We start from the raw sequence: 20379 nt of genomic DNA, 5'->3' as shown, positions 1-20379 counted from the left end.
TAGTTCTGCTGATGGGTTTCTTGCATCAAGTGGGGCCTTGTGAAAAATCTAGTTTTAGTGCTTTCCTGCCAGTCTGCAATATGGTTTCTCTTCTTTCAGAGAAAAGGGGCATGTATGCATGTGGTGTCCGTGTTATTTGCTGAGAAGCTAACAGAGAGTTGATTAGATGGACTTTCTTACTAGTTTATGTGAAAATTTTGCTGTGCAAGAACATACTGTAGTTGTCAAAACCTTCGAGAATGTGTTTCTGATAATAAGTAACTTTTCACCTGCAGGAACTTTCCCAAAATACGTGAGACGAGGTGTCTCTCTTCCCATTTTACTGATCAGAAAACAAATAGAGGGGTAAAGTAGACTTGCCCATGGCGAGATCTGTTCCGTTGCAGAGTGGATTGCAGCATGAAATTTCTTGATGCCAGGTCTCATTCCCACCTAGGCTTCTCCAATAAGTAATGTAAGCGTCTCCAACTTTCTTTTGCTAGCAATTAGCAGTTTTCCTGAAGCAGAATTTGTTCTTGAACCTTTATCTGGAAATGCCAAGGAAAAAGTTGCTGGTTCTACAAATCTGCGTCATTTCCATGTGTTTCTTCTTTAAACTTTACTCCCCCCACACCGCTGGCTACTATTTTGTTTATGCTTTGAGTTAAATTTTTGTTTGTCTCCTTTGGTACAAAAGGTTAGTTCATCATGCATTGCCTTCGGCAAGTTAGTTTTCTGTAACTTTGATTTTTGGAGTTAGCTTTTCTACTGTTTGGTGCCAAAACCACATCACGAACGAGGAACAATAAATGAAGTAAATCTGGTCCAAGGACTTAGCGAGTCACAGAAAGCTTCTATGGACCAACAGGCGGCTTTGTTACAGGGTTCTTCCAGACATACTCCTACCCAGTGAGATACTAATTTTTTCCAAGAGCCCTAGGGTAGGAAAAATGGCCTATTTAATTGTGCATACGCTCGAGAGCATACCTTAACGAGTTATCTCAAAGAGGGGAAGAACAGTTCAGGAAGGAATAGGGAAATCTGGGGCCCCGAGCTGGAATACAGTTGACTTATTATGTAGTCAAAATCCAGCCGTCTAGAACAGTACCGGCTGTATTCTTTGCAAAGTTTGTATCTCAACATAAAATTCAATTGACTGCATGGTTTCTAGTAAGAGGAGAAAGAAGAAAAGTTATTTGTTTCCACTTTGAGTGTTACTGTTGTTGAACAGTTGAATGAATAATGTGTTGTTCCATGTTTGCTGCCATGAAGTATAGAAATTGAATTCTTAGGCATTAAGATAAACTAAATAAATCACAGCCTTGAAAGAAAAAATAGTTGGAAGAGGGGGATTTTGTTCCCCTGAAGGTGCTGAAGAAAACAAGGTGGGTGGTAAGTAGAATTTAACCACAAATAGGTATTTTCTGCTATCAAGATTGTAATCTACAGGTAGTTGGTATGCAAGACTACCTCTTCCATAAGACAACATGAATGCTTAGCATGGTTGCCAAGTGTAAAAATGTGGGAATTCAATACGGGGAAGTCTTCCTGTAGCAAGATGGGTGAAGCTTTTCATCATTAGTGTGGTTTATTTGATGTTCGCTGCGAAACAGCCAGTGCTCCCTAGTTGTAAGAATTGGCAGGTAGTTTGGCTCCATGCTTTTCAGGCTGCAGGTTACTTAGGTAACTCATAAACGGCATGTTGTTTTATCTGTAAGACTGGGTGGCTGATGCTTTTAGGACTGATGAATCGTAAAAGCAAATGCTAAGGGGTAAAAAACATAAGGTCCATCTGGTATCCGAGCATTTTTTGAACAGAAAAAGTTAATGAAGCTGAGAATTTGTGCATGTGCATGAAAACCCGACGGTTATTTGAATTCCCCCAAATAGGATCTCATCTAAACCCATTTTACCTGTTCTATAGAGGCTGGAGGGACAGTTACTAGGTCCTGACTTTTCGTATTTGGTGACATCTGCATTACAGTATCAGTATTGTATGTGGCAAAGAATTAAACTACTAAGGATTCTGTACTCTTATGTTTCAGGTGCACATTTGAGGCTATGTAGACAAATCTGTTACATTTGTTGTTGTTTTCTCTTTTTTTTCTCTTGAGAAAGCATGAGAGTGGAACACACATTTGCACTGCACTTCTAACATACTTGTATCTTTTTCTGCAGTTTTCTCCATTTCTTTTTTCATTTTGAATTAAAAAAACCCAACACTTTAACAGAATATTTAGGTAGCAAGTGCAGTTTTGAGATAACTTGTTGTTCATATATGCTGCAGGACCATCTTCATGTAGCAGAAGCAGGATCATGTAAAACTGTTTAATCCTGTCTCTTCCCCCCCCCCCATTGAAGAGGTGGCGTCCAGGTAACGGCCTGAACAGTGACGTGGAACAAAAGTCCGGTTGGAAGTGGATCTTTGACGTGCTAGCGGGTCAGATTCTCTTTTACAGCTGGCTGCCACTTGTGCTGCACCTCTTTAAGTCTGAACAGATAAATCTCAACAAAGATCGGTTAAAATTCACAGAGCACAATATAATACACAGTATGTGTTCTAGAAATAGCTCACAGATGGAAAATGTCAAGTTATCCAGTTAAAGATAACAGGCATATTCCTTACGTTTCCACCTGCGAATTTGCAGATTTTCTACATGTGGGAGCTCTTTGAATTGTGGTACAGTAAATTTCCTGGTGGATAAAGGGGACAAGGGACAATGCTGCTTCCAGACCTGAGCTGGTTCTTGCTTGGTGTGTCACAAGTGCCTGGACTGTTCTTTGTATACACACTCTTAGCTGCAGCCTGCCACACACCCCATGTGCTACATAGCAGGTTATTCTATAGTTTACTTATTTCTTGACAACATCATCTGCTCCACAGAAGCTTGAGGAGCTCTGCTAGTTGCGTATAATTTTGCTCTTGATCTTCAGTGTCAAATCGGTGATTTGATTGTTGGCTTCTGAAGCCTTTTATCGCGTGTTAATTATATATGCTAATCTGGCACTAATAACCCCAATATTGCTGCATCAGTATCGGCTACCTCCAAAGATACAGTATTTTAATCTTCTTTAAAATTCCTTTAGACTTCCTTTGCTGCCCCTGAAATATTATTTTGGGCACTCCTCCTGCAAGCGTGGAATTCCATTAAAATGATCACATATTTCTCATTCCTCTCTTTTGTTATGAACAGCCTAATAGTGGAAGAATTAGTAGCAGTCAGTGCGGAGTTGAGTCATATCTAATAGCACATGTCATACGGAAGCCGAAGTGCCTGACACCCCCCTGAGTGAGTTACAGGAGGAGAAAGGTATCGAGTCCGGGATTTGGCAAGTGCATAAACACACGTCTTGAATGCTTGCCAAGTTATAGCCGTAGTCCATAAGTGAATATTCAGTGTCAGCATTTCAGCTAGAAATCGCGTATGTTGAAAGCAGGAACGTCTTTATTTAGTATTAAGGTTTTACTTTAAATCTTGACAGTTCGGCTGTTTGACCAGCTGTTTAAAGTGAAGTTGTGGGTAGATCTTGAGCTCATCAGGTATTAGATGGTGAGCAAGGCAAGCACAAAATACATCTTACGCTTGTCTAAGATGGGTTTATTCTGCAGCATTGCTACTTGGAATTAATCTGCCAGGACAAGCAGGGTGTGAAGCTTTGAAGACTTTTTTTTTTTTTTTTCTCCACCTCTAGAAAGGTGGATTAAATTACTAAGGTGTATCAGTAAATATGCATTTGTTTGATCAGAGTGGAAGGAAGGGGTCTTTGTAGAATCCCTGCTGTATGGCTAATGTTGCAAGACTGAAGTTGCTTTTTTAAATCCGCGCTTAATTAGAGAGGGTAGCATTAATGAAAATAGCCTCTGACACTAGCAGGACTCTCTTGAAATGGATGAAGGTTTGGAGAACTCTTGTAACACAGAAAGCAACTATTGCATTTCTTGGCACCTCTCTCTTGGCTTTCATAACAAACGTCCCATTAAATGTTATTGTTTGAATGATTTACGCTACCACTGAGATCCTTCAGAGTCTTTCTTTTCTGACATGGACAAATGGGGAAAACTTTTTCAGAGAAACTCAGCATGGTCAGTCTAATTCAAAGCAACATCCCTGGGTATTTCAAGTATTCCAATAGTCTCATAGTCCTGGTGTCGGCTGAGGCCAATAGATCAAACGCAATGGATGAGAAAGCAGTTTCTTGCCAGCCAGCGTGCAGAGCTGAATTCTGACCCTCTGCGTGGCATAGGTGGCATGATTCAGGCTAAAACCTGCCTGGAGTTTTTCCTGAAGCTCATGACCCAGGATTTAGCACTCGATGTTGAAGTTCAGCCACCTTCCTGTGGATTTGTGGAACCTAATTCAGTACAACTACGGGAAGGTGCTTCTGTATAAGTGAATGTCATTGAGGGCCAGGTAAGATGCCGCGTTTTGCAAGTCCATCAGCTGACCAGCTGGCAAGGACAGTGATATGTCTGTGGGGCTTAATCTGTTGTTGCGTGAATCGGGGCCAAGCGGTTTTGGCAGAAGATAAACCCCCTTGCGTTCTAACACTCCTCACCGAGGTGGGAGGCTAGGTGCGGCTAGGTTTAAATTCTGAGTGATGCCCAATTCAGCACTATCAGTCCAATCGCGTTTAATATGTATTAAACTACTACGATTTGGATACACTAATAGTGGACTGCACCTTCAGTCTAGTCGTGCTCCTGAACTAGCACGGCCTCTCTGTAGTTTTGGTCGCGTTCAGTGAGAAAACGAAACGACTAGCTACTTAAACAGTGCAGTTTATTTAAACAACAGATATACAGGTTCTTTAGGATTGCCGGTGATAAATACACTGTCTGCAAAGCACGTGCAAATAAAGATATTGCTAAGTATACAAACGCGCGACAAAATTATAAACGATACAGCCTGGCTATAAATGTAGGGTAGAGATTCTCTAGAGAAATTTCTAAGTCCCCGAGAAAGCGCTCGGTGTAATCGAAGTCTTACCCAAAGGCGTCCCTATGGGGGGGAAGAAAGGCTCAGCCCGTCGACTGGTCCCGGAAATCAGCGGTGGAATTCTCCGCGATGGTGTCTTCCCTGACATCCCCTCTCTCTTGGGCTATTTTTATATTATTTTTTTATCTTCAAAGTGGAGTTTGAGTGACTTTAGTCATACGTACTTTTATTATGATTAATGTATTCAAGGAGGAGTGTTCGCACCTCGGGGGCGGATAGCCTCCGGGATGGAGGTGTGTTTTGGTACATTGTGGTGAGCAAAGTTCGCACAAAAGGACAGCATTTCATCAACATTTGACGAAATGTTGGCTCGGGTAGCGTGCAGGCCGCTTATCAGTTCCGTAGTACCATCTCGTCCCCATATCTGCTGTTCGTCACAAGGGAAGGCCACGGAACAAGCGTGTTCCGTTCCATCCCTCGTGTAGTTTCGCAAACAACCTTGTACAGGGAATCACAGATGTTGCATTCTTCGTGTGCTAGCTGCGGCTGTATTCTACCTCAGAAGCCTCTTGATTTTATGACTTTCCTTAATGTGTGAACAATGCTGTATTTTTGTATTCTTGGCCAATTTAGTAATTATTCCACATCTGTACAAAAAATATTAGTTAGTATTGTTTGCTGTTAGTTCATATGAGGTGGGCATGGTGGAAAAGTTGTTTAGCTCACGATAGCTATGGGGTGGTCATTTTAATTTGCTGGGAATGGAATATACCTCTTTCTCCCATTTCAAAGTCTATATTTTGTTTGTCTTCCTGTGCTGAAATGACCTGGTTTGTGGAATTGCTGTATCATGTCATCTAGAAACTTCGACAGTAAAGACACAAGCTTCTTTCTAAGGAGATAAAATAACTTCTACCACTGTCTAGGAGTTACCTCCCTTAGCATTGATAAATTCTTTGTAATTTTTCATGTACCACACAATTTGAATAGTGTAAATTCCATCACTGTTATTATGGTACCTTGGTACCAAAGCGATAGGTGCATTTGTATAGGCTTGAGATCCAGCCTCTGCAGTATCTGCAAACCATGACGTTCTTCACTGAGCTCTTCTCCGGGCCATCCTGGTGCTGCCTTCTGGCCCTGACTCTGCTGCGCTGCTTGGCAGAGCCCTTGAGAGAGAGGTGGCAAGCAAGTGCTTGTTAATTTATTCTTGCAGAATTCTGGAAATTTGAGGGTGTGGATGGCTTCTGGGAGCTGTGCTACATCACGAACTGCTGGCATCTTCCCGCTTTGCACTAACTTCTCTGGCTCCCAGCCCGTTTCAGCACCAGGGGCTTGCTGGAATTGAAAGCCAGCGGAGAGGTGGAGCTGTGATACGTTCCGGGTGTCTGCGGCCGCTTCTTGGAGACATCCAGAGTTCATGGTCTCAGTTAGGGGGTGGGTCTGGAGATGATCCCTCCTCTTAAACTCTGGTGGTACGGCAGCCTATGCCTTCTCCTTTCACCTTTTGTTTGTGGGTGCGCCCATTCCCTGACTCCTCAGCATTGATGTTTTGGGAAGAAAAATAAAAAGGAAGCTGAAAATTGTTGCCAGGTATGTTTATTATTATACATTGATTTTAATATAGACACATTTGCTCTGGGGGCGAGCGCTCCTTTCCAACAGCCTCATGTGCCACCAAGTGTTTCCCTTCTACAGACCCATTGCCCTGGCTCTTAAGTTTCTCCAGGGACTCGTCCTTGAAGAAATACCTGCTTTCCTTCTGCTTTTTCTCTTTACCATCTTGCAGGGCACAAGCCTTCACTCATTATCTATGGAGCTGAAATTTCCCTAACCATTTTCTGTGTACGTACTTGTATGTATTTCTCACATCAGATTGTGCTATTGGAAATAGACACCTGAGACTGTTGGAAGGCCCTGTGGCATCACAGCTACCTGAATGTAGCTCTGGGTGTATTTTGACCTTAGTGAATAGCTAAGGCATTAATGTCCCCAGGGTTTAAACCACTGTAGTCAGTATAGCATAATTCCTTGTTTGTACTGTGTGGAGGAACTCTCTATTTTCGTTGTGTCTAACCTCTTGCGTGCTTAGGCAGCAGTGCTCTTTAAAGCATGTGGACCACTTTGTGCCCGTGCCACGTGCTGCTGTCATCTCTGCGGTTTGTTTCTTTGTGGCCACGGGCTCAACTTGTCTTGACTGTGTTTGAAACCTGGTTGCACTGTCTTTAGTAGAAGAGAAAACTGCTCGTCCGTCAAGTGCACTTTATGAAGAGTGAAAAGACCAGCCTTTCCTGTGGGATGGGGCAACGGAAAGGAGACGAAAACTGTTCTGTAATTAATTGTGAGGAGAAAATCAACATCATCCAGTGGCAGGTGGTAAATGGAAGCATCGTCTTACAATTGTAAGGGCTAAGCGCTTTGGGAACGTGAGAGTTACAAACAAGAATCATCGGATGATTCATCCTCTGTTTATGGACAGCATTACAGTCCCTGTTTTCCTGGTGGGGAAACTGAGGTGGAGGATTTCCCTTCATTCTTCCCCTTCCTTTCCACAAGCTCCCTACCCTGCTATGCATTTTCGTTCTGGTCCTGTAATACCACAAATAGGAATCAGTAGATAACTTGCAGCAAGCTGAGTTTATTTCTTTGAAGCAAGATACTTACACACATTTGTCCTTGTTATAGAGCTGTATACTGAATTCTATAGGAAGCACTACAGGTCAAGCCCAGGGAAACCTATAGGAGATGAAACAAAGGACAAAAGTGACATTGTGCAAGGCTGTCAAGGTATGTAACCTCACCTGAAGCATGAATGCAGCTGTGCCAGTACCTGAAGAATTCCTACATCCATTTTAGAAACGTTTCACCTGAAAAGCTGCTAAAGATCTTGGGCTGAGCAAACTCCCTTCACCCCATCAGCAGGTTACATCTGCTGCTAGAATTGGATCCCTTTTTCCCCTGTGAGTGAGGACAAGTGCGTAGAGCTGTGGATCAGCTTCTTTGCTTTTTTTCCCAAATGGAGCCTCCCTGAGCACTGTCTTTACTCCGTCTCTGATCCATGGCCACGTTCCATTACCTGGGAAAACTGCAGCCCTTTTGCTGTAGGATGGTTGCCAAGACTGTTGCATCATAAATGCCAAGCCCCAGTTTACCTGTACTAGGGCTCCATTCACATACTGTTTGCTTTAGGCAGAACCACGTGCCCACAGGGCAGCTTTACTACATCCTGCCTTTCCTTTGTAGACACAGGAGCTGTTGTTGTTACATATAGTGTGTTCGTCATGGTCTGGTTCTATGCGGGGATTGGCGTGATCCCTTTCTATGTCTGCTTTGTAAGGATTTATTCCTACCGTCATCTAGAAGTCATGTCTGGGAGGGATCTCGGAACTTGGGACCGGGAGATCAAAGGAATATGTCCACAAAATGTGAAGGGGGGGGATGGGACGGACAAGGTTGTAGGTCCTATGTTGTTTTAGTCGGTTTATCCTTGGTTCCTATCAGTAATGGGGAAATTGCCTGACGGTGCAGGTGAGTGCCAGCGGAGCAGGTTCAGTGACATGCCTGAAGCCCGTTGGGACTACTAGGACAGAGCAAATAACTGAAGCTGGACCCGCTGTTGCCTTTACAAAGCAAAACTTCTCTTTGAAAGCCTCTGGCTTCCCTCTGTGGCTTGAGTCTTTTGAAATGAAGCTCACCTTCTCACCAGAAGAGATGAAGGGGTGAACAGCACCTTGTGTGAGCGTGCTCTCTCTACAGCAGTCAAAACCCGGTATCTTTCCTACTTCTGCCAGAAGTAATAAGTAAATAAATAAAAGTACTCCCTCTTATATCTGCAATCACTGCAGCTTTCTAGCTCCTATTATCCCAATTATGTAAAGCCTTTGGAGAGGGGCTGCTGGATCAGACAGGCTGTGTCGCGTCAGGTTGTGCTGAAGTCCATATTCCTAGAATGACTTCTGAGAACAGCCCCGATGGGTTGCGCTAAAGGTCTGCCTCGCTGTATAGCTGGCCGCTGAAAATGGCCAGCGGCTGTAGCCTTAGGAAAGATGCTGGAGAAATCAGGGCAGCGCTGTCCGATCTTTCCCTGCACTGTATCATTTCCCTGGTTTATAGTGAAGCTGTGGCTGTGCAGCTTTCCCCCGTTGTTCGTGTGGAGCGGTTCATCCGAGGTGAACAGAGCGGTGCCAGGAGTCATCCCTCAGCCCCTGCTTTGCAGGGTAGCGTCTCGGATCAAAGGAATAAAACTTTCTGCTTTAAGAAACCCTGGCCCTCTGGTCTCCTGAGACACTGAGCGGCCACTGGAATTTGTCCTGGAGTTTTACTGAAAAAGTACTTGGTCTGTTTTTTCATCTCGGTGTCTGTAGGATTCTGTCTGGTGGGTGAGACTGGGTGGGGTTTTTTAGCTATGTTGAAAGCATTTACGCGTAGTAACTCCACCACCCTCCTTTGGGAAAGACAAATAGTATTACACAGTGGGAAAGGCGAAGCAGAGAGATTGTGACTTGAAGGGCCCTGAATGACGACTGGCGTGGAAGAAGCTCTCAGCCCTTTTCAGAGTCTCTGGCCCTAAGTGTTTTCTTATTTTTCTGGAGCCTGTTTATCTGGCACCGATATGTTTTTAAGGGCTGAATACAGAAGCTTCCATTGCTTTTCAGCTTTGGACTGTGTACAAAGCTTTTGCCTTTTATGTACACCACTGCCGTCCCACGGTCCGTCCAGCAAACTGTGCAGAACCAGAACGTGAAAAACGGCCGTGAGTAAGTCAGTATTTAATGTGGAGGCTGAAGCAGCTATTGTCAAAGAGACAGAATGCCTAAATGGGGAAGGGAATGTCACTGTCACACCTCTAAGGGCTGTCTTCACTACCGAGAAAAGTGTGCTTTTAGATGCGTTAGCTCATCCTTTAAATATCCCTCTGTAAACAAGGAGAGTTTTATTTTTAGCGTAATCACTGGTCGAAGTGAATCCTGGATCCTCTATTCCCTCCCCATCCACCCCGTTAGGATTCACTAGAGGTGCTTTTAGTAGATGGAATTGTGATCTGTGCTTAGTGATATTCCCCTGCGTTTTCTTCTCTCCCCCTCACCACCCCCTGTACCACAGACATACTGTAAGTTGACCTTGCCAACCTTTATTTTCTCCTCCCCTGTATATGTGGACAATGCCCCTTTTAGCATACTGGTTGGAGCAGATATATCGCAATCTTGCTTGCAAGATGACAGAGCCGTGACCCTGCAAATCGCTGATAGTGCTGGCCCGCTGCTTGATGCTGAAAAGCCTCCAAGCCCGGGGACGCTGGGTCTTTTGAATTAGATGTACCGTGTCTGCCCCGAACAGCACGGAGCGGGGGGACCCTGGGACACAGGGGGTTACGCTTGGGGGAGGTGGTGCGGCAGGTTTGTCAGCACGGTTCCTCACCACTTGCTTTTGGCTGTGTGCTGGAGCAGGTCAGCCAAAGCTCAGCAGCTCACGCTGTCCTGTGACCTGCGCCAGAGCCCGCAGGGGTGTCCTTCCCAGTGAAGGACAGCTCTGGGTCATTTCGGTCTCACCCATCCCAAGTGCCCAGACACCCCCGAAGCGCCAAAGGGGCTTGAAAGGCATGATACAAAAAAAAAGTGAATCTGAAATTCCTTATTTACTTCTGGCTTTCATTCTTGTAGGATGATACGGGCTTTTGTTTGCGAAGGTGTCCAGCTCTTTCATTTCTCTGACTTTAAATGCTCTTGTATTGCGATGACACTCATTCCTAGGGGGTCGGGGCTGTGGGGAGCCAATGATGCTGAAAGGAGGCATCGTATTCTGGGATGCTGCGCTGGGACTGGCTTTGCTCTTGCCTGCCTAAAGATCCCCTACAAGCAGCCTTTAGCTGAGCGATATATGGGCACTTAAATCCTCTCAGCCTGTTGCTGTTGTGCTGTGGCCGTAGCGGGCTCTCCGACCCCTGTGAATGAATGATGCAACTCATGTCCCCTTTTGCCTGCGCGTGCTCTGACTCACCGGGAAGTCCAGTCGCTCTCGGGGCACGCTTGAGCGGGAAGGCGAAGTCTAATCGTTACTGTCAGACCCAGATACAGCGGTCCCTGAAGACCGAGCTCTCTGAAGCCAGCCCGTGGGTATGTCTGAGCCTGTCCGTACCCACATGTTCCAGGAAGGCTGTTCCCAGCTCCGGCGTGGGCTCTGTGCGTTTCCCTGATCTCTTACAATACAGTTCCTTCTCACAAGCAGGGCAAGATGCAGGGTGGCAGTGAGCCAATTAAGACCCTTTAAATGCCCAAATAAATACTCCTTCCTCCTCCTATGGGTTTATTTCTCAGTTTGCAGTTTATTGTGCTCTTGCTGGCAGGCTGCGGGAACCTGCCTTTGCTCCGAGCTGATGAGATGTGAGCAGCTCTGCTGCGTGGTCCTGCCACAAGCCGGGGAGCAAAGGCAGGCGCTGCTGATCCCGTGTGACCGTCTCGTGTTGGAGGTGGGCTGGTGAGTCCACGGTGTGCTGGAGCTTGCGTCCTTTGCGTGCACGTGTGCGCTGGGTACTGGTCTGGAGCTGGGAGGTGACCTTGCTTCAGAGTAGGGGTGTGTTGTTGTTTTCCCTGTGATGCTCAGCATGTGTTGAGGGTCTTAAAGTACTGGGTGCTCTTGGTGGGCAGTAGCCAAGCCATCCAGGTACTGCTATTTCTGCCTCCCACCTTTATCCATCGCCTTCCTCCCTGTTCTGAATCACCCTGTGTGTCTCAGCCCCATGGACAGGCTCGTGGCCAGAGTCTCCCCTGGCAGTCTCCTGGAGAGACTGGTGACCTGATGAAGGTGCTGCTGATCCCCACTCGTATCTCGGGGGGTTGGATTAAGGCTGAAATACCTGCATCAAATTCTCTGGGCTTTAAACTGCGTAGGTCTAGCCCGTAACCTCAGGAGAGGATGATCTGCATCCGAGCTGAATGTTTTGAGGAGCAGCTGTTTGGCTGTGGTGGAGGCAGTGGGGTCCTGTGAAAATGAGCTGCAGGATGTAGGAAAGAGCCTTTCCACAAGGGCAGAGGCCAGCCCGGAAAGGAAATGGGCAGACGGAGGAACGCAGTGGGCAGGTTTTATTCTAGCACGTCCCCTAACAGCAGCAGTGGTTACCTAACGCTGCCCTGTGCCGGCTTTAGAAAAACTTGCCTGGCTCCTGCAGAGTAAAAATACAAGCTGCGACCTGAGTGGGAAAGGATCCCGCAGGGGAAAAGCCTCCAGCTCACGAGGAGAGGTTGAGATCCACTCCACCCAGAGCCGCTCGGTGACTGGTCGGCTCTGGGGGCTGGTGACAAGCTGGCACAGGGGCACAAGCGGTGGCTCGGTGCAAGGGAGATGAGGAGGAGGGGAGGGCATCCAGCACACGGGACACTGTCATTCTCTGCGTGACATTTGCCTGTCTCTGTAACAAACAACAGGCTCTGGGGAGCAGGCAGTGAGCAGGGCATGAAAATAGTAAGCGATTTGGAAGAGCAGTAAAGGTTTTAGCCATTATTTTCTCTGAAGCAGGTGACACTTGGCCGGACAGTCAGCAGCTTCGTGGCTTTAGACAAGCCCTAGTTGATGCTGTCCCTCGCCTGGTGGGAGTGCCACGGTGAATTAGTGGCGGGAGCGGGCGATACAGAGGAGGTGATGGGGAAACAGGGCAAAAAAAGTAGGAAGTTAGACCTCATTAGTTGCATCAACCACAGAGCAACTTGCAGGTGGTGGGAACTTCTGGGCAAGCAAAATGCTGCGTGAGGAGGCAGGGTCATCGAGTACAAGGGCAGCCACGGCAGATCTGAGCCGTTGTGCTGGACCGTTCTTGCTTCCATCGCCGCTGTGCAGCCCTGGTGAGCATCTCTGGCGGTCTGCAGGACCGTCCCTGGCACCACTGGTCGAGAAGGTCAAGCAGAGGATGAGGGTTTCCTTCCATCTGGCTTCTCTTCCCGTCTGTGCCGCTGACCTGCAGGCGTTATTTATCTCATAGCTTGCCAAATGGGTCAGGACAGGGACATTTCTTCCTTTATGTTTACACGGTGGACAGTATGGTATGACCTCGACAGCCTTTTAGGTGCTGCTGTTATACAAATAACTATATATCAGCTCTGGAAATTTGTCCTGACATTTCTATGGTGTTTTCACACAACTGCAGCATTACATTGGATCGACTTAACAGGGACTGCAGCTGATGCTAGTGGTTGCGGTAACCACTTTTATTTATGTGCCCTCAGAAGTGTCCTTTCCAATACAGCAGGGCATTTCCTTGTCCCAAGGAGAGTGTGCACTATTCTAACCACCTGTTGCCAGAACGAAAGACGGAACAGGGAAGTGTCTGGCTGCAGAGCCTTGCTTTTCAAACGTTTCTATTTTAGGAAGAGACTCTTTGTGTTTGCTTTAGTTTTAACCCAAAAAAAAAAAAAAAAAAAAAAAGCAAATGCCGATTTGTCATCATTTTGTTTTGCGTTTTAAGTGTCTCAGTGAAAAACTGATGTGGTCTCCTCTTGTCCCTTTCCCTTAGTGCTCCTCACGGCAGTGAACTGTTACAGCGTGAAAGCTGCTACCCGTGTCCAGGATGCCTTTGCTGCGGCAAAACTGCTGGCACTGGCCCTCATCATCATTCTTGGCTTCGTGCAGCTTGCGAAGGGTGAGTATGTTTCCTTTTTCTTTTGAAGGTGGTGTGCAGTTAAAGCAGAAGCCGGGAATTAGGGATAAAGCCCAAGAGTCCTAACCCAGGCATTTCGGAGCTTGCAGAAATGCTTCACAAGCATATTTTGTTCTTGTGCGTGCTTGGGTGATGTTTCCAGCTCGTGCTTTGCAAAGGGCTGAGTGCTTTTGTGCATTTTATTTGTGAGATTTTGTCTTTACCTAGCTGAAGTTACGCTGGATTTCACGCTACTGCAGCCCAGCATATACCACCCAAGGTCTGTCGCTGTGCATCCTCTCGCTTTGAGATTGCAGAGCTGACAAGTCTACAGGGAGTGAAAATTCTGGTGCTATGGCTCTCAGAAGCCTTTTCTGTAACTGGTGGCTGGTCCCGGCCATTTGCTAGTAGAGAATTACCTGTATGTGCAAACCAGCCCCCGGTAATTTTCATTCTTTCACAAACTTCCCCTGCACGTTTCCCTTCTTCCCGACGCAAGTATGGAATAGCTTGGTCGAGTCCATGGGGTCAGAGAGGGATGCCTGGGTCAGGCAAGGCTGCAGAAACCGCGTGATGGGCAGTGATATTAGGGTTCTCAGCTGACGCTAGCGTGCATGTCTGTCAACTTGTATCTAAAAAAGAAGATAAAAATGGGAAGATAAGGCAAATTTTCTGATGGTTCTACTTGTTTTCTTCGCGCACACTTTAAATCCTCTCAAACTTGGGGAGATACTTTGTTCCAAACCCATCTGATTAACTAATCCACACAGCTAAGATCTACTGTGTGCTTTTTTCATGCAAGTTCTGTGAAAATAAACTTTGCTTAGGAAACAGTACGGGCCCTATTTGTTAAATGTGGATAAAAGTCTATAGATAGTCCCTCCTATCTCTGTACGGGCAAGTGTGTGTATGTTTGTGTGTGCACGTGGGTCTTTTTAATTCCCGTCTCAGCGATGGGAGCCAGTGCTGTCTTTGCAGAATTTCTTGCTTTATCGGGAGTTTTATTTTATTCCAACTCGGTGCCCACGCTCAACAGGAACATTGTGTGAGGCTTATCACAAAATACACCTCCTTCCTCTTTATGTCTCCCCAGGCTGCTTTGCTGAACATTTTTTCCTCTCTAAGAAGGAAAAGGATAAGTAAACATAAATCTCTGTTAGTTCTTTAACATTTTACTGGTAAAAGATCATTACAATTGTTTTTCGCTTGCAGGTAATAATCTTAATTTACTTCTTCAGAGTCACCTTCCCTCCCTCTGTACTGATCTTTTGTCCTTCTGTGGAGGGTGAATCACTTTCTGCCCAGGTTCCTCAGGTATAAATACGTGATATTTCCGTCGACTTATATCTGTAACCAATAAGAGATTTCAGTTTTGTGTACCAAAACCCCATGCTGTACTCTTCTGTCTCAGAAGCTTTTTACCTCCTTTGAAGCACGGTTTCGAGTTTTTGTAGGTCTGGAGAGGTACGACTGTGACTCGTGTGCATCTTGCGGTATAGCTCATTCCATGTGACGTTTAGTTTCCTGCTAAACCACCTGGCCACTGCAGACAGAGTGAAAGGTAACGAGGTGAAAAGCAGTAGTTAGTTAACATCCGAAGGGAAAGACCTTTTCTCCCTGCCGGCGCTCAGAACACTCAGCGTAAAGCAAGCTGGTTCAGAGTGGGAACCCTGGGTTCTACAGAGGATGCTCCTCACAAAGCCCATGTTTACGCCTTGTCCTAAGTGTCACACTACTGCTTGTCTGAGTTCCTCTTTTACAACGTACCGCCTGGGATTCTGCCTGTGGTCTAACATGGATTTTCTTAATCTCCTTATGGAAGTTGCAAGCTTTCTGGTAAGTCCTTAAGAATGTGCAAGCTCCTTTCATATGCCCTTGCTTAGCTTCCACATACATGTTGCAAATTTCTCAGCTTTTCCTTAAATCATGCCAGGTAACTTGATGCTTTTATGTAGCAGGGATACATCAAGAAACTGTCTTTTTTTTCTTCTTTTTTTTCTTCAAGGAAAGCATAATAGTATCCCTCAAAGCGCACTGAAAGTGGGGAAGCACTGCACTCTTCTCTGTCTTCATTGGGACAAGAAATGATGGGTGCAGGCTGTGAGACAAGGGAAGTTTAAATTAGCCATCAGAAAAACACTTTTAACTGTAAGGCAGAGCCCAAGTAGGTTGTCTAGGAAGGCTCTCTCACTGGAGATTCACAAGAACAGTTTAATAAATGCCTCTCTGGAAGGGGTTGAGTGAGTCAAACCTGCCATGGAGCAGGGGAATAAACCTGGTACACGTGGAAGCCGCCGTGTCTGTGCTCTCTGGGGCTGCGCCGTGTGTTAGTAGGACAGTACAGCATTGCCGGATCTTATCCAGGCGAAATACTACAGACCCAGTCTTTTAAAGTGCTGACTGACGCTTTTGAATGGGTAACTTTTTTCCAAAAGCCTGTTTAACCTCTGAGTAGGCGGGTGATCCCGCGTCCCATACGTAACCACAGTGCCGTGCCTTTAGGGCTCCTCTCTGCGCCCTTGTTTTCTTTTATACCAGTTCCAATGCTCTCTGGACAAAGAGGACTCGTACCACCACCAGCTCAGTACATTGAGTCTTTATTGGGGTGAAATATACGCCAAGTTGATTTGTCTGGGGCTGCAGTTTCAGCGGTCAAGGGATTGTGTGTTCCACGGCGCTCCGGATAGTGCCTGAGCAGTGCTGATTAACTTGCTTTAACGGTTACTGTCCCGTCGCTGGTTTATGTTTACAGTATCCATAAACAGAGAAGAGGAGCAATACCACAGTTTCTTGCTTAAATGGGGGAACTTCTGAGACTTCACAGAAATATGGCTTTCTCTATTGACCTCCTGCCTTCAGCATTTGGCTTTTTTTCTTTTTATCCTTTCATTGGGCGTTTCCATTATTTTCAGAAAAGCAGTAACGTCTCGAGACAAAGAAATATGTGGCAATATTACCGCACAGAAAGTAGCGTTTCCTTGTGATCTTTCTGCGGACAGCTGCTTTACATCACTTCTTTCATGAAACTTCAAAGGGAGGGTAGAAGCTGGTTTCCTACTTAGACAGCCCTTCAGCTGCTTGAAAGTTGTCTGAGTCTAGCTGACCCGCTTGGGGTGCAATTATTTTACTCGTACAAAAGTTACACTTTCAAAAGCCTTTGTGTGGGGCTAGAGTTGTGTTGCTTTAAAAGCTCAGTGCCCTGGACTTAGTATATTACTGTGTAAAACCTTATATATGGACCCTCAACGGCACAGCCCACCAGTCTGCAGGACTTAAGTAGTGTAAATAACTTACAGCGTAGACAGGATCAGGATTTTTTCACTCCACTCTTATAAAATCTAGGTTTAACTTTGGTTCTGCTGTTTTACCAGCTCTCACAAAACGCCCTCTGTCCAGCCGAAAATGGGTATTTTTTGGCCGTGTTCTTGACCTGGTGAGCGGGATGCCTGGGGCTAGAGCGTGCGGGTTTGGACAGTGGCTGGGTGGGTTTGAGGGGTGTTTTCTGCACGGGGTGTGACACGGAGGTCTGTAGCTGTGCCCTTCATACCCGGCCACCCGGCACCTCGCACTGCCTTTAAAAATAACCTGGGCGTGAAGTGGTGAAAAAAAAAAAAAAAACGTGCAGATCTTTAAGGACTCACTCTTGCTTTTTACATGCGAGGAAATTCAGGAAGGGTTTTGATGTCAAAAAACTAATAAAAAAAATAATATATTACAGACATGTTTCAGATCTATTCTTTTCTGTTGCTGATGTCCTAGGGTTGCTCTAAACGTTTATTTGCCCTTGGGCGGCTCGAGCAGCGAGGTGCCGTTCCTGGCCGCTGGGCGTTCGCGGGGTGCTGCCGCGCTGGGCTCCAGCCCTCCCTGCCGCTCCGCGCCAGCGCTTCTGCTTAAAAAATAACATTAAATTGGGCACTTGGGACTTAGGGAAATAGAATTTAACGCTCGTTTTATTGAATTATTTTTATTGAACTTATTGTCCCTTTCCCCCCTCTTAATGCCTGATTTCTAATCTTTAATTTCTCATCTGCGGTGCCTCGAGTGCGTGTTTGATGGCAGCAGCATTATTCTAAATCCCTTCGTTGGGCTTGTCAGAGACCAGCAGAGTTACATCTGCTGAACAAGCACGGGGTGAATTAAGGACAAAATAAGCAGGTTTAACTCCAGACATTTGCCATGGAGAACTTAGATTAGGCAGAGAGTTTTGGTTTTAATCTTGTTTGTTTTTTTTTTTTTCTTTAAATAGATGCCTACAGTATCAGCCAGTGCTGGCACCCCCCACCCCAATATCATTTGCTCTTTGTAAAAAGGTATTTAGAGGTGGTGTTGTGGCTGGCAAATTCTGAACCCCACACGGGAGGGTTTCTGAAAGTGAAGATTGAAACCTTCGGTTGTAAACGTGTGCTTAGCATGTCTGTGAAGCCTCCTAAAAATACTACCTAAATACTCCAGGTGCGAGGCAACCCCTTGGCGGCGTGGGTGTGTGTGCACATCTGGGTACTACTTTCAGTTATCGAATCCCTTTGTCTTTTGCTACAAAACTACCGTTTGGTCTCTGGGAGGGTTATTTCGCGAGTTCCCTGACAAACTTTTTTCTTTGCCTTGTTTTCTGAAAAATCTTGTGATTAAGAAAGACCTGAGGGCGGGAAAGTTTACTCGCTCTTCCTTTCCTCCCAGATTTTCTTCTCTGCTGCCAGTGGCAACATGAGTTGAGTGTCCCAAAAAAGCCCCTTGAGCCAGATGTGGAGTGAGAGCCGGGATGAGCTGCGCAGGCAGCAGAGGAGCGGATGCAGTTGTTAGCCTGGGGAGGGCAGGGCTGCTCCGGAGGGGTGGTCCTGACAGGGCAGGAAAAATTAATTTTCCAGCTGGTGATTACAATCTCGGGCTCCCTCAGGTCTCAGAGCACAATGGCACATGGATACTAAGAGAAAACAAGAGTGGCCGTTGTCTGAATTACCTTGGGTTTGTACCTACACTTGATCACGCTTGGCCATCCAGAGGTGGATAAGCGCTTGCCATAGCTAAAGAAATCTGCCACCAATTTTCCTTTGACCTGGTCTCGTAACCTCTTGTGTCCATAGGGTGAACCTGAGAGTGGACTTGATTAGCAGCTCGATGTTTAGGAGTTTGTTTTCAATTGATTTCTTTTTTATTTATTTATTTATTTTTATTTCATGCCACATCAGTTGTGAGCTGCTGACCGAGGGTGGCTGCAGCAATGTCTTTGTGCACACCATGGGTCGTCATACGCAGCAGGGTGGCCATTGCACTGGGGCTCACCCAAGGGACTGGCTGAAGGACGCGACCTGGGACACGAGAATCTACTGATGGTGGAGCTGTTGGTGCCTGAGATGAGTTTGGAGCCCAAAGCCAAACCAGATGGGTGTTCACCCTCCCAGCCCATGACTAACTTGCACGGTAGATCCCTCTTTGGCAGGCAGGAGGCAAAGCCTATGGATAATAAACGTCCTTCAAGCTTTTCAGTGTGTCCCTGCAAGTTGGGGCTGAGGCTTGTGCACAAAAGATTGCAAGAAAAGCATGCCCTGCAGCTGCCCGTGCTGTTTCTTGTTACACTGGCATTCAGAAATGCCACTATAACATGATTTTCCAGCCGTAAGCTTTGAAGGAAAGCTATTGTGCTTCCCTTACTCACCCTCTTGCTGGCGGAGCACATGGAGAGTGGAAGACTGTACCGACGGAGAGCACGAACAAGGAAGCTGGGAAAGCTGCCAGCATCCTGCACCTCTAAATCATATCAACCACATGTTGGAGATTAATCAGGCATCTTAACGCTGGAGAGTTGATACAACACAATTATGTTTTATGGGCCTCTCACCCTCTAATCTTTGATTTCTTCTCCTGCCAAAGGTGAATGCAAATGGTGGAGCCTGGTGGGCACGGCAGGTTAGCGTGCTACGCAGCTTGCCTGCTCTGGTTTGGAGTCAGCAGTGGTTCATTTCTGCTCAGACAATTTTTTTTTTTTCCTGCCCTCTCTGCCCAGAAGATTTTTGGCAATTACAGATTCAAGGATAGAGTTCAGCGTGGTAGGACTTCTGCATTTTACACGTGCAAAGTTGCCTGTCCAAAAGTAAATAAAATGCATTTAATTACAGCAACAACCACCACCAAAAAAAACCCACACAAAAGACCAAAACCAAAATAGAGAAGCAGGCAGTCAGTGACCTGTGCCTCTTGTTATGATGACTGTGAGTTTTTGGGCAGCTCTGTATGCACAGGCTGGAAGTTTGGCCTGTAATGATGATGTGAACTGTTGTTTGTTTAACGTTGCGTATGGAGGCTCGTAGCTGCATTAACTGTTCAGGGTGGAAATGTGCCTTGACATCTTGAAAACCTGCTTTATCCAAGGATTTGCGGATTGTAGCATGTTGCTCATTTTTGGTATCCTGAATTAAACCTCCAAATGCCAGGCTGGCTCAAGGCAGGTGCCTGGCGTTGGAGGCTGAGGAGCACATCTCGGACTTGCCACAGGGGACCCTGCTCACACTGGTGTGGGCTGAGTGGGTTTTAAGGCAGCTGACATGAAAGCCTCTGTTGGCATCTCATTTTTCCAAGGGCAGCTATGCCAGCGATGCAGACGTATTTAACTAGAGAGCAGCTAATACTTTGGTATTTGCTTCTTTGCATTTCTGTCTGGGTCGCCTCTGTCTGTCTCTCTAAAGTCTTTGGTTGCAGCAGCAGCAGTTGCTCGTGCCTAAGGTGTATCAGAGCAGTCGATAGCTCTCTGTGCGTGTCTACACGCGTGCCATTGCTTGCATCTTATATCGATCCTTTCCCACGGCCTTCAGCTGGTGGGCTGAAATGAATGGCTTTGCCTGT

The 20379-nt window shown here is 46.1% G+C and overlaps 1 protein-coding gene across 1 annotated transcript in view; it reads left to right on the top strand.

Annotated features, from left to right (window-relative positions):
- The window catches only part of SLC7A5 (solute carrier family 7 member 5), a 44168-nt gene that overhangs the window by 2087 nt on the left and 21702 nt on the right, over positions 1-20379 (top strand). Inside the window, exon 2 of the mRNA XM_054199821.1 lies at positions 13420-13545. Within this exon, the coding sequence (XP_054055796.1) occupies positions 13420-13545 (126 nt within the window). The remainder of the gene's footprint in view (positions 1-13419; positions 13546-20379) is intronic.

This window comes from Rissa tridactyla, chromosome 4 (genome assembly GCF_028500815.1).
Source record: "Rissa tridactyla isolate bRisTri1 chromosome 4, bRisTri1.patW.cur.20221130, whole genome shotgun sequence".
NCBI lineage: Eukaryota > Metazoa > Chordata > Aves > Charadriiformes > Laridae > Rissa > Rissa tridactyla.
Note: the sequence above shows the minus strand (reverse complement) of the source record. Positions and strands in the feature narration are given on the sequence as shown.